Source organism: Phymastichus coffea, unplaced genomic scaffold, assembly GCF_024137745.1.
Source record: "Phymastichus coffea isolate CEN01 unplaced genomic scaffold, Cenicafe_Pcof_1.1 PCOF00111, whole genome shotgun sequence".
In the NCBI taxonomy this organism is placed as follows: Eukaryota; Metazoa; Arthropoda; class Insecta; order Hymenoptera; family Eulophidae; genus Phymastichus; species Phymastichus coffea.
Window position 1 is genome coordinate 345,800 of NW_026706922.1, and position 16,390 is coordinate 362,189.

Genomic DNA, 16,390 nt, shown 5'->3' on the forward strand with positions numbered 1-16,390 from the left:
GACGGTTCCAGGATTTTTGGAACACTTTGTTTAACAGAACTATATCTTTTATATATCGTCGCTGGTATTCTGTTTAATCACGGAACATCTAGTTGTTAAATAAAAAATTGGTTATTTGACCTCGATAATACGCATGCACCTTTTTCCGATTTGCTTTTGAATATGATTATAATTTTAAGAATTTTATGTCAACGTTCAGTCGTTTAATTTCATATTTTTAATGATCACATACGTAGTCAGAGAGTAAAAATATTAATAAACGATTCTAAAAATGATCAGTTTTAGTGTTAAAAAATTTCATTTATTTTTAAATAAAATATTAAGCAAATGAAGAAGTTCATATAAAAAGTAATCAAATCGTCACATTTTAAGGCGCCTTTCCTTTCTTACTACTCTTTGTTCTTTGTCGTCGCGTTATTAGCGCATGCGCACACGAAAACAGAGTCCGAAACCTCTCTTCTGATTAAAGTATCCATTTTGATCACATGTGAGTATCCCGAGCTACTACTCGAAATTGCGGAAAATCAAACTAAAACGAGTTGCCCCGTGAAGCTGCAACTGAGCACCGAAAAAAACACAGGCTTCTGGTTTGTATAGCTATCGCGCGCGAACCCCTTCAACTCGAGGAAACTTATTGGAATCATCCTCTTTGCGTCGTCGGCACCAAATAGTCTCTTGCCGCGCGCGATAACGGATTCTCTCTCTCTGTCTCTCGTTCGCTCTTGCTCTGTCTCTTTCTCTCTCTCTCTCTCTCTCTCTCTCACTCACTCACTCACTCTCTCTCTCTCTCTCTCTCTCGCTCTTTCACTCGCTTACGGCGGCTCTCCATAAACGGATTGACTCCTGGTGCTCCGGCCCTTCTTTTCTTTTTTCCTCTCTGACTGCGCCTCTTCGACACCAGAGTAAGTGTATTTGCAACAATTATTTACTTGCCCGAGAAATTCGAAGCGTGTATCCAACACGTTGAGCCACGCGTGAATCGCTGAAAGTTCTGACCCACGGAGAGAACACGCCGCCTTGTATCCGCCGTGAATTGTTTGGTTAGTTCGTACATGCTCTGATTTTTTTCTCGTCTATTTCCTCGCTCCGCTTATTTTTCACTCTACTTAAATTTTTCGTAGTTACTTTTATATTTCTTCCTAAATATTTTTTTTCCTCGCTGCTTTTCAAAATGGTTATTGCCAGGGTGAAAATTGCAAGTTGTACAGAGGCGTGTTTCTCAAGCGTGCCACATGGTCACTTGTACACCTTCGTGTTGTTCGCGTTTTTTGCACTGTACCGACAAATTCCAATTTTGTTAATCAGTCTTGCGCTTATTTAGTCCAGTTGACTTATATGCTAAGCTTTCCAAAATTTGTTTTGAAGTTTTTCAATTTTCTGCATGAATATTAGATTCACAGACATCAATTGTATTCATATATAGATATATATTTTTCTCATTTTCAATGTTGAGAATATAATGTGATATAGTTTTCAAGCATCAAAGCTAGTAATTGTCTGTGTTTTGATTTTTATCTAGTGCAAATATACATAATATCAGTTGATTTATACATTTATGTATTCAGAACTAATGTATTGCCTTTTTTGTTTTAATAGAAATCCAAAAATTAAACATGGGTGACATTGAAGATACTCATTTCGAGACTGGTGATTCTGGTGCTTCTGTCACATACCCTATGCAATGCTCAGCCCTCCGCAAGAACGGTTTTGTCATGTTAAAATCTCGACCGTGCAAGATTGTGGAAATGTCCACTTCTAAAACTGGAAAGCATGGTCATGCCAAGGTTCATCTTGTGGGCATTGATATCTTCAACTCTAAGAAGTATGAAGATATCTGCCCATCAACACACAATATGGACGTGCCCTTTGTGAAGCGAGAGGACTACCAGGTACATTTTTTTTTTCCAAACTTTTTTTTATCATATATCTTGAAATTCAGTATAAATTGAAGAATAATTGTTTCTATTTGTGTATAGTTGACAGACATATCTGATGATGGATACTTATGTTTGATGGCTGATAATGGAGACTTACGTGAGGATCTCAAAATACCTGATGGCGACTTAGGCCAGCAACTTCGTGCAGACTATGATGCTGGAAAGGAATTACTTGTAAGTTAATTGAATTAACATTGTTATTAATCTAGCTATGCATGCATTTTCAGATATTATAAATTTACTTTTTATAATTTTAGTGCACAGTGCTAAAAGCCTGCAATGAGGAGGTAGTAATTGCTATCAAAAACAATACTGCCCTTGAAAAATAATTGTGTTCAGTTTGAACATTACACCAGCCTCAATACCTACTTAGCCAATCAACACCTTATAATTGGTAAATAAAAAAAAGGAAATAAGAGTCAACAGTTTCAGCCAGCAGTAACTCGACTATGGAGTGAAAGCATCTTTTTATCAAAGTAACAATTACTTACTTTCTTAATATTATTTAAAAAAAAAACCTGCGTTGGAAGTTTCTAAGCATTGTAAGCGGAAGCTGGGTTGCAAATAACAAATGTGCAGCCCAGTTCTAGAAACTAAACATACACACACACACACACACAAACAAACCACACACATACGTTGTTTGTTATACATAAGATATAGCGACGACTTTTCATTGAAGGGTTGAATGCAAATAAAATTGGAGAAAGTCTTTACATAACCATCTTTTTTTTCTTTTTGTTGATTCATCATGTTATGAAATAAAAACAAACTGTTGTTGGCTTTACAGTGGCAAAATTATAATTATAAAAGATTTTCAAAAGACAGATGCTTATGACGAAATAAGACCAAATAGAATAGTGTTGACTGCCAAGCGGAACAATTTTTTCATAAGTTATTGAGCAAAATGTCTTTCACACAAAGGCATGAGGCTTTTATTGTCCAGCTTATAACTTGAATACAAATCAAAGTAACTGGGCAACAAAATCTTACTTCATGCTAATTAATAACCATATTTTTTCATAACATTTTGTTTAACAATTGTATTGAACTATAAAGATTTTGTTTGGATAAATTATTTAATTTTTTTATAATGTCAAACTACCAACTAATCTTAAGAAAAATAGTGGCGCATTGGTATTGTAAACAATTGAAAATATGCCAGAGCATTCAGTTATAGAATTATTATAGAAAAATATTTTGAGTTTTATATCTTTTTATAGTCGAGTACAAGTATATAATATCTATATCTGATACTTTGGCCTATGTTTTGTAATTATTGCAATATAGCAAAGTTAAATTTCAAGGAATTCTTATTTGTTTAATATCAACGCATATATTTGTAAAAAGTGAAAAAATAAATAAAAATCGACTTGCTAGAAAAAAAAGATTGTAAGTACTTGTCTGCAAAAGAAAATGCCTTTATCATATTTGCAATTAAATAAACATTTTAATACTGTGCATAATAAGATGTGAATTAAAAAACATGATCATTCTTTACAATATTTAAAAAAATTTTGTATTATGCATTAAATAAAAGATTTTTTTATTGGTCCAAAACTTATTTTAGGCATAGTTTAAGCTAAAATATAATATTTAATTTATAATGCGTAGAGTTGGAACAAAATAAGAAGGCATTATTTTAATAGTAACAATATTACATCAATTGATTTCATTTATTATTTTTTTAAATGTTTTTAAAAGAAAAAATTGTTCCGAAAGGTAAAGTCTTTGGTGAAAAAGAAACTGTAAATGTTCTGAATAAAACAAAGATATTAAACTGAAAACCGAAGAACGGGACGAATACAACTTTTTTACAGTAGTAAATGTAGTTCAAGCTTCTATAAATCGACTAAGATTCCTTATTTTCTAACCAATGCCAAAAAGTGTATATAGATGTTTTGTTTTTAATTAAAAGTTTCAAATTTAATTTCTGTTCATAAGAAAAAAGCTCTTATTGAAAATTTTCAATATAAACTATATACAATACGAACTGGTGTCTCAAACATAATATAAACTAAATATGTAACATAAAACTACCAAATATGATTATAAAAACAACAGCGTTTATATCACGCATGTGCTATATCGAACCAAAATCTTATATTTCTTACATGCTAGTACTAGGTTTGTGACTGCATTTTGAACAAAAAGAGAAACCAATTGTGTGAGATACCATTAGAGTTGCACAACATCGTCGTGCTAACGCTTTGTTACGAGAGAGGGAGAGAAAGAGAGCATGTGTTTCTTCAAGAGAGAGAGAGAAATAAGGGAAAAAGGGAACATAAAATAATTGCAATGCTCAGTTTTGATTAAGTCAAGTTACTAAAAGAACACCGCAATTCTCATTATTTTTCCTTTTTGTAATGAATAATAAAAAGAATGAAACGTTTTACAAAAATGATTTTGGTGCTACCTCGTTTTGTCGAACAAACAATCTTAATATCTTTTTTATTTCGAGCTTCAGTGATATTTTCAACGCGCTTCGATAGAACAATTTTGTATCAGGTATATGGAAAAGTGTGATGACGTAAACGAATGACTCATATTTAAATAAAATGTACAATTTGAAAATCTGACATGTATTATTATGAATTGATTTTCATTAATTGATTTATTTTTATGTTTTGAGTAATGAAGCAAGTAAATTGTAATGTCAATTGTGATACTGGCAGGGTAAAAAGATGAGGGCCGACTTAATTTTTTATCTCACATTTTAGTTTTATGTAATCTAAAATTATTAAATAACAATGGATTATTATAAAAAAATAGTAATACTGCAGAATATTAGGAAAGTTTATTCCAATTGTAGTAGGTTCTCTAAGTTTTACAACCGTATTTCGGAAACGACTATCACTTTCAAATATAATTAAGACTGATTGCATTAAAAATTACATATTTTTTTAAATATAAGAAATTATATTGTTTGAAGATTAATGAGTTCCGATGGTATAAAGTAACTAAATTTGAAAATTGCTTGCTGTTGAAGAAAAAATTCACAACATTTTTACCTGTTTTTTTGTATCAAACATAATTTAAAATAACATGATAATATAACGACAAGAAGGTGAAGTAACGGAAAATAAAATTCACAAATTCATGAAAAATCGAATGAAAAATTATTTATTGATGAATATAAATAAAACCTAAACCTCTGATATATTCTTGAAAAAAATTACTTTTTTTATAAATCAATAATTATGATTGTAATGTTCGTATTCCTTTTTTTAAATTTACGATTATTTTTGTTATATCAAAATGAACCTCACATTGAAGTATAGTTTTACAAAATTTTATGAAAAACTGAAATCATAAATTAGTAAACATTACCATTTTACAGCCTAGGAAAAACAAGAAAATATAATAATTTATATTTAAATCATACGTCATCTTTTTTCCTAGGTAATACCTCTTGCTTCTTTAATACAATTGTGTTCAATATTTATCAAATACTTTTAAAATATTACAAAATTCAAAAACTAACAGATATTATTTTTGCATAAATATAGCTAAATGCTTTTTTACATATGTACTTCTTAATTTTACTTAAATCAAAATAAAAGCATGATTAAGTTTGTGAATAGATCAAACTCTCAAAGTATTCATTTGGATACGCATCAAATTAATACTTTGATAATTTTCTTAATTTAATATTAATTAAAAAAGAATTAAAATAAAACGAGGGGTTTTCTGGAAAGAAGCATTATTTGTTTACTTGATTAAAAAACATGATTCAACATGTTTACCATTTGCAAAAACAGAGCAAAACTCCATTGCGGAATTTTGTAACAAAATGCGTTTTATTAGTAGAAATACATCGGCTAACTACTTGACGTAACGTCGAGTTCGGTAGTTACACTTGAAGTTTTTTCAAGAAATGACCGATGTTAGAGCACCTTCAATGGCTCAATAATATACTCCATGATCTCTTTTTATCTCTACATGTAATAACAAAGTTTAGCGATTTAATGTGCAAGACGTAAGTCGTACTTTTTTTCTTATCTTTTTCTAATCACAATCGTAATCAAAGTTCTCGAGTTGATCGGGAAATCAATTATTGGCATTTCGCCTTTGTAATGCCGCGGCTAAGTCTTGTCTCAATGCTGCTTGCTGCTTCTGATCAGCAAGTGGTTGAACCGACCTTAGACCATTGACAATGTCTTTTGTTTTGCCAAAATAGATTTCATTCAAGGTATTTCGTATTTTATTTTCCATGTCCTCTACCATTCTACCAATATTTGCAATGTGAGGTGATGTATCACTAACAGGAGCATCTTGCTCAACCTAATAAATAAGAAATAAATTATATTTTATGCCAATCAAAAGTTATTTGACTCTGTTGATAAGAAGAATTACTTGTCTTGTGAGACTACCACCAAGATTCATTGTGCCAGATCCTGATTTATTGGTTTGTAACCACAACATTGCAGTGGAAGTAAGCTTATAATGTGCATGTCTGCTCATTGACTTGTGTTGCACCTCAACAACATGTATAGAATCCCAGCAACCTTTGATAAATATAAGTTATTGTATTATTGTTTTTATTATTATTGGTTTTAATATTATTATTATTCTATTATTGTTTCTATTATTACATAGCAACCTTTGATTTTTTTAGAACCATCACCAGCTTTCTTTATCAAAATAACTCCGGCAAAGCCATGGTCCAAATCCCACAAATATACAGAAGACACACCACCTTCAAAATAAAGTTCTCGATACTGATCAAATGCATGATTGGCATCAATCTCCAGCTTTCTCAACCTTTCAGAAGGCATTGAGCCATCTTCCAAAGGAGGATCGTATGTATTGCTCCATGGAGACCTAGAATGCATGATTCATTCAACTTGTTATCAATGAGTCATCAGAGACCAATAAACAAATCAATTGCTTTTTTAGTTTACCTGTAAGAGTCTCCATCTCGATTGTAGTCACATAACAGGTAATCCTTGCCAGATTCTTTGTCCTTTGCTATTTTCAGTGGCTGATCAACAGATGAGAGTAAGTCTTCGCACAGCGAGGGAACTAAATCTATGAGATCACTTAGATTTTTCTCAATCTGCTGAGGTGGCAATCTTCGCATCAAGTCCAAAGCACAGTCCATTTGTTGTTCCGTCTGGAAGATAATATAACTAGATTGTGATCGACTGAATACATGAGTTTTTTTCTAATTAACATCACAGTCCCCCTCTCGAAATTTATCATTCAGGATATACGCCATTTTGACAGATAACCGTAAACAGGTTAAGTATATAGTTTGTTGTTTTTCTTTTCCCTGACATGAAAACTAGTCAAATCTCAGAAATCAAGAAGCGAACTCTTGCAAAATACTCTAATCATCCATTAAAATCGTCCACCGACAATCTCAATTAAAACTCATCCAAATGGGAAAGGTAGCTTACCATGACACCGATAACACCGACGTCGAGACAGCGACGAAGCACAGGTTAATGAAGAGATCTGCAACTGAACGAGCTCCAATATGAATGTAATAAAATAAAGAAAATTATAATCACTCGTTGTTAGGTTGACGTGCACAGCCCGTCTGCGATCCCGCAACAATAAAATATGAACATTTAAAGGGTGTGTCGGAGAAAAACGGCAATTAGCCACCAGAACCGCTCAGGCCAGTCACCACACTACTGTGCCAGCAGAGATGCGTTGCCTTACACTTCACTGCACAGTTAAGACTATATGTTATAATCGTATAGTAGTGTGTGTCTCGTATATGTAACTTGAGTTTGACTGGTTAGTGCGCGCGCCACATATGCAGTCTCTCAGCGGTTGACTTATTTGAGATCGTGATATTTTCGGAAAGATGTTTCAGCCTCCTCGGTTTCTATTATTACAAGCAGGATATTTTCTGTTTCTTCATTTCTACATCTATCGTTGGTGTTCCATAGATATAAAAATGAAGTTGCGAAAAGTAAATTGGATATCTATTGCGGTATACTGAGTTTAATGATTCTTTTAATTATTTTTCAATAATATATGATGAATTTGTCACTAAAATAATAAGAATGCAATGAAGTATGTCGAACAACAAATTAAATTTTGCCACTTATCGTACGATTAGCGTCAACTTACTACGCATGTGCTCATCTGATTAAAAAAAATAAACAAAAAGCTTCTGCTGAATAAACGAACGAATAATAAAGAAGTTCTAGACCAATGAAAACTCAAAGTGAACACTTCAGTTAAATAACTAAAAAAGTCCGATCGTCTTATAATCCCTCGAGTTCTTTATGAACGTTAAAAACTGCTTATAAAGCTGAATCATAATAAAAATGGAAGTTATTTAATATTAATGTATTTATTAATGCGGGTTCGATGGTTATAGGTAATATCGATGGACCGTTGTACATAGATCCACATTTCTGGTGAAAGCATGCTCCATATATAATTAGGAGGACGCAGGGACGCAAGTAATTAAGTGCCCTTTTCCCCTTGAACAAGTGAAAGTGGGTACAGCGGTAATATTTGGATGTTGCAGCTTATCATTTGAGTATACGCTTAAACATGCCTAACTTTTCAATAAAGATTATACATATTTATGAAATATAAATTGTATAAAAATGTACAGCTTCATTCTTCCTCATAATAAATTTGATTGCTATCGCTATTATTTCGTTCATATAGCATTATATATTATTTATGTTCTAGAAGATTAATGATGTATTTGATCGTCGATTAATATACAAGATAATCTGAGTGAGATTTGTTTAAGATTAGGAACAAGTCGCATGTACGACGGCATTGACTCGCGAACGAGCGTTGGTATTGCCGCCGTATGAGAGCACTGTCAGTCTATATACTATATATGTACAAGTGATCTTAATTGTCAACAATGAATAACATTGTCATTTTTATTTATCATCCAAAAAAGTACGAGCAGTGGCACCGACAAGTTTTCAGTTGAAGGTGAATACAGCACTACAGCCGACGCAACTCAAACATTCAGAAATCTAGTGCCGAAATTTCATGGTCCCTGAGAGCAATTTTTCCAGTAGCAGTGCTGAAATTGGTTATTTCCACATAGCCTACTTGATATTTTTTTTATCGAGATTTCAACTCGACGATTTCTGCGCGCATGCAATCGCAATTCGGGTGCTTTTTCAATGCAGACGTAAATTGCACGCAGCAAGCGTAAAACCAAGAAATTCTGAGTGCGGCCAACTTTGAAATTCAAAATGAATTGAAAAGACAATTCCTATTGTACGTAGCCTCAAAAAATTGTAAATGTAAACATGAAGCCGATTGACGCATTGTTATAACAAAAGGGTTATATGGGATTATATGGGATGTCTCTTATGTTATAACAATTCGTCCATCCCATATTCATACAACATATCCCATATCCATATAACAATTCGTCAATCGACTTCATGTTTACATTTACAATTTTTTGAAGCTACGTATGTATGTACACCCAACGTGGATTGAATCGCGACCCCCCCAGTTAGGTTGGTATGAGACTATGAGTGCTACTTTCAGTCCGTAACGGTGGTTTTCAGATCGACCATAGTATAACGCTCGTTCTTAAATTATATAATTAAAACCTAAAATCAAATAATCATGCATCTAAATTCATTGTTCGGCAAACAATTAATTTTAAACCTAAAAACAAATTAGTAACGTTTTAGCTTTTTATCGTATCTTAAAACGAATTTTCATTTTTGAATTTTCCCGCGGTTTCTTCGTTCAATGCAACGACGGAATTCTCATACCAACCTAACTGGGGGGGCTAACTGGGGGGGGTCGCGATTCAATCCACGTTGGATGTACTACATACATACAATAGAAATTATGTCTTCATTTCATTTTGAATTTCGAAGTTGGCAGCACTCAGAATTTCTTGGTTTTACGTCTGTATTCGAGAGGCACCCTTCGTTATCGCGACATTTATGGTCTTTATTTACAACGAAATTAAAGCAAGATGACTTGTGAGATTTTATGTGGGGGGGGGGGGGGGGGGGGTTGCTGAAAAAAGCAACGACGAAGAGGCTCGCGACATGTCTTCAAACTAATTCCCATCATCCAAAAATTAAATGTTCGCTGTCATTCAATACAGAAAAGGGGTTAAAAACGGTCCCAACAAATAATTGAGTACCATAAGTTGAACGAAATTTAATAGCACGTAATATAAAAAAAGTGCTTTGAGAGATTTTTTTTTATAGGACTGCGAACGATATACTACTAAGTGATTCATTGCATCTCCAATTTCCACAGTCTACGATGTATAGTTTCCCGGTTTCAACCTGCGCCGCATTGCTACCATTATACCTATAGTTATTTCCTTGCCGAGTTAGAAGCAGGCACAAACGATGACGTGGACTTACTCTACTCATGTGTACGGTTTGATCAAAATAAATAAAGTAAATAATTGTGATTCATTTGTTTGTTCAAAACAATATTTGATCGTTGTATATAAATAATAAACGAAACAGTGCGACGTATATCGGTTTAAGATATAAAACTTCACCAATCACGGAGATTAATTACATCAATTTAATAAATGTAAGTATATTTCTTTGAGAATTGAATGTTTACAAATGTTTATAAGAAAATAATGATATATCTATTGCACATCAGAAAAATGGACAAACATCCTATATCACTTTTACAAGAGTGTATGATAAAAAGACATATAATACCAAAATATTCGCTTATTGAAAGTACTACTGGGTCTCATAGTAATTGGTTCAAAATAAGAGTGGAATGTGGTCAAAACTTTGCTGAGGGGGAAGGAAGTACCAAAAAGTGTGCAAAAGGAAATGCTGCCAAAGAAATGATAAGGTTATTGAATTTAAGTACTTCCAATGGATTTCTCTCCCCAAATAGAATAATTGACAATGCAATAGATACAAAAATAATTTCTTCAAACAACAATCCAATCAGTAAACCACAGAACTCAACAACTTTTTATACAACTGATACAAGTATCAATTACATTGGTAAACTACAGGTATTAAACTACATTCATTTATTTTTATTTAGAAATATTTATTGTCAATTTTTAAATAATTTTACAGGAAATAGCCCAAAAAACATCAATTATGCTACCTGAATATATAGATAAATTATCAGTAGGTCCCATGCACCAGCTTAAATTTACAATATCATGCAAATTCAACAACATGGAAGAAGAAGCAGTTGCATCTACAAAAAAGGAAGCAAAAATATTAGCAGCAAAACAAATGCTTGAACGCATCACTAATGATAATCTGAAAGAATGTAAACCTGAACAAGAACTAAATAGTTATTTGGAAAGCATTGATCAAAATATATCAAGTTTAAAAATATCTGAAAATAATGAATCTTCTATGGCTCAATTATCTGAAAAAGCTCTCAAATTATTTTTACCTATGAGTAAAAATAATTTTGTAAAAAAAGTAAATTTACAAAACACACGTTCATACAATAGTTATCATACATTTTTGAGAGATGCATTTTGTGACACAGTACGAGAACTTGTGATAGATAAATTGGAAGATACAATAAGAGCATGCCAAGCTTATAAAAATGCCATTGGTGCAACTGATCCAATGATATTATTGAGATTAGCCTTGAAGGAATTGAATATTGATGTTACAGAAGTAGTGCTAGCTAGTAAAGAAGAAACAGTAATTTTGGTCTTACAATTGAATACAGTTCCTATTATTAGTGAAATTGGACATGGACCTACCAAATCAATTGCTATAGTACAATGTGTTATGCAAATGGCTACGACTGTTGCAATATTGATTGCATAAACACGTTTCTTGACTACTATCACAATGGATCTGTGATATTTGTTTATGTATTTATATCCACTTGTATAATCAACAATGTTAATAAGAGATTGCAGATATCGAGTCAATAATAATTTATTGACTCTAAACTACAATCTTTTACTTTTATAATTCTCTTAACAATATTTATATTACACTGAAATAGGAAAAATGTTGACAGGTCTTCCTTCCAATGATTTGCTGATTTGCTTAATTGGAAAACAATGGAAGTTGAACTAAAATATATGTTAATCTTTAGATTTCAAATCATTAAAGCTTCCGACATAAGTATTCCCCATTTGTCTTTAACTAGAACATAATTTACTGTTTGAAAAATATTATTCTATCAAAAAAATTGTATTGTTCAACAATTGAAAAAATGAATGAATAATATCTAATTACAATTATATTGTAATAATTGACTCAAAGTAAAAGCATTACAAAATAATTTTATTAGTTGTTCAGAAAATATGAAATATTTTTCATAATAACAAAACTAATCATTAAAATATGATTTATAGTATGCTATATATTATATTGAATTTTTTAATAACTGTGTAATACATATTTTTATTTATATTTCAACGGTTAGTTGAATAAAACATATTTAATTCACTCCGTTAAAGATGTATCATTATTCCCTGCGGGACTAACCGAAACCGTCACATTAATCCGCTTCTGCGGTACACTGTTCTGATGTGCTATTGCGCACACGTTTCGTACGGAAGCCCACGGTCATGACATGAGCGAGACAGAATTACCGTGCACAAAACGAGTTGGCGTGCAAGTTGTGCACACGTCGCGTTGGTTATTGGTGCGTTTGCGAAGACTAAACCTATAACCAAAGACCATTTTGAATTTTAAATGGTACTTATCGCTAGACTCTAAGAGTAATGTCAAAAACGATTAACAATGTTAATAAAGTAATTTAATGATTTCGATTATATTTGACGACATCTTTATTTAAATTTTTTATAATAAGTATGATTAAAATTGATATTTACTTTATAGGATATTTTCCTAATAGACAGCTTTTAGTTAATCAGATTTGTACAATGGAATTAATTTCAAAAGATGTTATAAAAAAGTATTTTAATAAAGGTTATAGTTACTTAGAGATTCAACAAATTTTAGAAACGTATATGGAGTATTTATGCGTTATAGACAATTACAAAGAATTTAAAAAATTTGGAGTTAAGTAGAAAAAACAAGGAATTAATCTCAGCCACAAGGATTTGTATTTAAGACAGCTTTCACTACTTTCCAGTTTGTTTAAAAGGAATAAAGTTATATTATCTAAATTCTCTTTCTTGTTTTTTCTACTTGACTCAAAATTTTTTGAAATTCTTTGTAATTGTCTATAACATATAAATACTCCATACGTTTCTAGAATTTGTTGAATCTCTAAATAACTATAACCTTCATTAAAATACTTTTTTATAACATCTTCTTTTGAAATGAATTCCATTACTGTGATTAACTAAAAGCTTTCGATTAGAGAACATCCTGTAAAGTAAATATCAATTGTAATCATACTTAATATAAAAAATTTAAATAAAGGTGTCGTCAAATATAATCGAAATCATTAAATTACTTTCTTAATATTATTACTTTATTAACGTTGTTAATCGTTTTTCACATCACTCTTAGAGTCTAGCGATGAGTACCATTTAAAATTCAAAATGGTTTTTAGTTAGGTTTAGTCTTCACAAACGCACAATGACCAACGCGACGTGTGCAAAACTTTCACACCAACGTCGCCAACTCGTTTTGTGCATGGTAACTCTATATGTCTCACTCATGTCGTGACCGGGCCCAGGCTTCCACCCCCCTTACCCCAGCCGGCAAAGCGTAATGGACAGTGAAAATAAAAAATACTATTCAAAATATCTCTAATTGAACCCTCCAAAAATGTTCATTATTTTAATTAAACCCCTTCAGTTATTCTAAAAAAAATTAAAAACTATGATAATTTTTTCGTTTTTTGCAACTGCGATATCTTTAGTAATAGTTAATATTTTTGCAAAGAAACAAGGCAAAAAAATTGAACCCTTGCTCGTTTTAATTGCACCCCTTTTTACTTTTTCAAAATTATTAATATATATGTAAAAAACAACAATCTAATTTTATTGTATGTTCTTTCCAAATAGACTATTGGATTATTGTAAGAGGGATGCAATTAAAACGAGCAAGGGTTCAATTTTTTTGCCTTGTTTGTTTGCAAAAATATTAAGTATTACTAAAGATATCGCAGTAAAAAAAAACGAAAAAATTATCGTAGGTTTTAATTTTTTTTGGGATAACTGAAGGGGTTCAGTTAGAGATATTTCAAATGGTATTTTTTATTTTCACTGTTCATTACACTTTGCCGGCTGGGGTAAGGGGGCGGGCTTCTGTACGTTCGGTTTGAGGCTCAGCGGCTGCTGCCATCTTCGGGTCATGACCGACGACGTAAATAGCGCGCAATATTTAAACAGACTTGGGGATGAGGGCTTTGGGAAAATAATCCTTTCCCCTCTGATCGCACAAGTCCGCCTAAGACTCTTAGTCAGTAGGAGGAAACCAACGGTCCAGAACGAAGTATATATAAATACGGGTCCACTGCGCACACGACACCGTTTTGCTGCCCTTTTGAAAGGATTTCCACATGAAGCATCGTTTACGAACATCATTCTCGCGTCGACATCCGCTCTTCTCCAAACCAGGTCGCTCCTGCTTGTGACGCGCCTGGACCCGACTACCTGCTGACGCAACATCTGCTTCTGTAGGCCGGCAGCGACTGTTGTGTTAATACGCCACAATAAATTTGAAAGCATTGCTATATTAATCAAAACTGCTGCATTCTTTCTTTTATCCATTCCCTGCAATAATTTTTTCAAAAATCAAAAAACCTATCATTATTTTTTCCATATTCAATATTAGTGCACTGGCATGCAAAGAAGATCATTTTTAATTAAAAATCAGCTAGGAAACGATTAATTAAACGTAATTTGCTAAACTACCTAACGTACGCCACAATGATACGACCCCTCCCCCCGAACCTATCATTAGAGAACATCCTTAACATGATTTTAACGAGGTTGCACACTAATTTTGAAAGTTAATCAAAAGCAATCAATACTTTCATTTCATTCCTGATAGTCACAATATATACATCAAACCTTTGAAGATCTCGATTTTCAGCTTACATAATTACAGTCAAGTATGCATGTATGTATACAAACATACGTACACAGACATATCTCTTATTTAGATGATGAAATTTTTGTTATTTCAAAAGGTCGAGATTAAATAAATTTTATAACAATTACGTTAGATCATTTTGGAAAAGATAACACGGTTTAGAAATTTGTTATAATACACATATATATATACAACATATACGTCGCATAAGAGTTGCGAATTTAGACCGTTAGATGTTGCTGACATCGGGGATGGGAAGATTGGAGTAGTGTTCGATATCGATATGTAGTACTATATTGTTTATAGAGTTACGGGATTAGATCGTCTTGTGTGCCTACTACCTCGAAGTTTTCTACAACTTTGGGGTTTCATTGTCGCCTGTTCGATCATTTGAAGTGTTAAATATTAACTTACTTTCAAAATGTTCAACAAGATCTTGCAACCTATTGCACGACGTGCGGCCCTAAACCTACGAGGTAATGTTTTATCGGATTTACTTTGCAAGTTATGTAATGGAATAAAACTTGCGGCACCACTTGCTTATATGTCTATCTCGTTACTAGAAAACGATTTACGAAGCTTGTAAGATAAATGTGTACTTAACAATCTTTTCTTTTGGTTTCTTTATTACTACAAATGTACTTTTCATAAACTACTATGTTCATAAATGAAAATATAAATTGTTTTATAACTTTTAACATTAGAACTGAAATTGTCTAGTACAATAGATAAAAATAAAATAGAAGTTTGAAAAGAAAGAGAACTTATGATAATGATTAATTTACTCTCACGTTAGTGAACTAAATAAGTATTTTTGACTTTTAAACAATTTAGGTAATCAACATCGTCTCTGTCATCACGAGAACCACTTCAAATATGTGACTTTTGAAGAGGCAACTGTTCCACAAGGCTCATGGAAAGAAAACTACGAAAAAATGCAAAAGAAATATACCATGCAACTTGTTGGTGGTATAGGATCATTAGTCGCAACAATTGCTATTGTAAGATATTTATATTTGTATTTTAAAGTTTAAAATCAACTTTATTTCATTTTTCAATAAAATTATTATTTACAGGTGCTGCAGTTTGAATTAATATACTTTAACTATGGTCCACCTAAACCAAAAAATGTGTAAATAGTAATAATGCAATTAGTCATAATTTCATAGATAATGTGAAGATGCAATGTTAAAATCATAATTTTCCTATTACTACAATGTATAAATGAGCCAATGATACCAACTTCATGTATATTGTTTAATAAAATTCATTATTTGTAAAATAAACAAAGAAAGTACATTCTTTTAGTTTTATTACCATATTGTTTTTAATTTTAATTGTGATGTTTTGAAGTTAGTGTACATTCATTTAACTTATGATTTTGTTGTTTTTGTTGAAATACATGGTAATACAACTATAAGCTTGCGTATATTTTACAAAATTTTTGGTATATAGTTGTAACTAATTTCATTTGTATTTCAATTGTTAAAAAATGATTAT

At 31.9% G+C, this 16,390-nt stretch overlaps 4 protein-coding genes across 7 annotated transcripts; 3 read left to right on the forward strand and 1 right to left on the reverse strand.

The window, feature by feature from the left end:
• The first annotated feature begins 443 nt into the window (after positions 1-443).
• Positions 444-3,280, forward strand: LOC131670527 (eukaryotic translation initiation factor 5A). Of its 4 annotated transcripts, none has more exons than XM_058946194.1 (4): positions 444-487; positions 1,597-1,889; positions 1,977-2,111; positions 2,195-3,280. In XM_058946194.1, the coding sequence occupies exons 2-4, from the start codon at positions 1,614-1,616 to the stop codon at positions 2,264-2,266; spliced, it is 483 nt and encodes a 160-aa protein (XP_058802177.1). In that variant the 5' UTR covers positions 444-487; positions 1,597-1,613; the 3' UTR covers positions 2,267-3,280. The 4 variants fall into 4 exon arrangements, with proteins under 4 accessions (XP_058802177.1, XP_058802176.1, XP_058802175.1 ...); XM_058946193.1 differs by having other exon boundaries at positions 458-587; positions 2,195-3,217; XM_058946192.1 differs by lacking the exon at positions 444-487 and adding an exon at positions 780-902 and having other exon boundaries at positions 2,195-3,188.
• On the reverse strand, positions 2,467-7,593 carry LOC131670526 (F-actin-capping protein subunit beta). The gene is made up of 5 exons (XM_058946191.1): positions 7,340-7,593; positions 6,842-7,053; positions 6,541-6,761; positions 6,294-6,445; positions 2,467-6,221 (listed from the first exon to the last, which is right to left on the reverse strand). Exons 1-5 carry the CDS (start codon positions 7,340-7,342, stop codon positions 5,988-5,990), a joined length of 822 nt encoding a protein of 273 aa, XP_058802174.1. The 5' UTR covers positions 7,343-7,593; the 3' UTR covers positions 2,467-5,987.
• Positions 7,594-9,979: 2,386 nt separating this feature from the next.
• On the forward strand, positions 9,980-12,288 carry LOC131670543 (interferon-inducible double-stranded RNA-dependent protein kinase activator A homolog). The gene is made up of 3 exons (XM_058946218.1): positions 9,980-10,454; positions 10,530-10,902; positions 10,970-12,288. Exons 2-3 carry the CDS (start codon positions 10,534-10,536, stop codon positions 11,687-11,689), a joined length of 1,089 nt encoding a protein of 362 aa, XP_058802201.1. The 5' UTR covers positions 9,980-10,454; positions 10,530-10,533; the 3' UTR covers positions 11,690-12,288.
• Positions 12,289-15,177: 2,889 nt separating this feature from the next.
• On the forward strand, positions 15,178-16,164 carry LOC131670559 (uncharacterized). Its single transcript, XM_058946248.1, has 3 exons — positions 15,178-15,366; positions 15,725-15,891; positions 15,967-16,164. Exons 1-3 carry the CDS (start codon positions 15,312-15,314, stop codon positions 16,024-16,026), a joined length of 282 nt encoding a protein of 93 aa, XP_058802231.1. The 5' UTR covers positions 15,178-15,311; the 3' UTR covers positions 16,027-16,164.
• Positions 16,165-16,390: the final 226 nt, after the last annotated feature.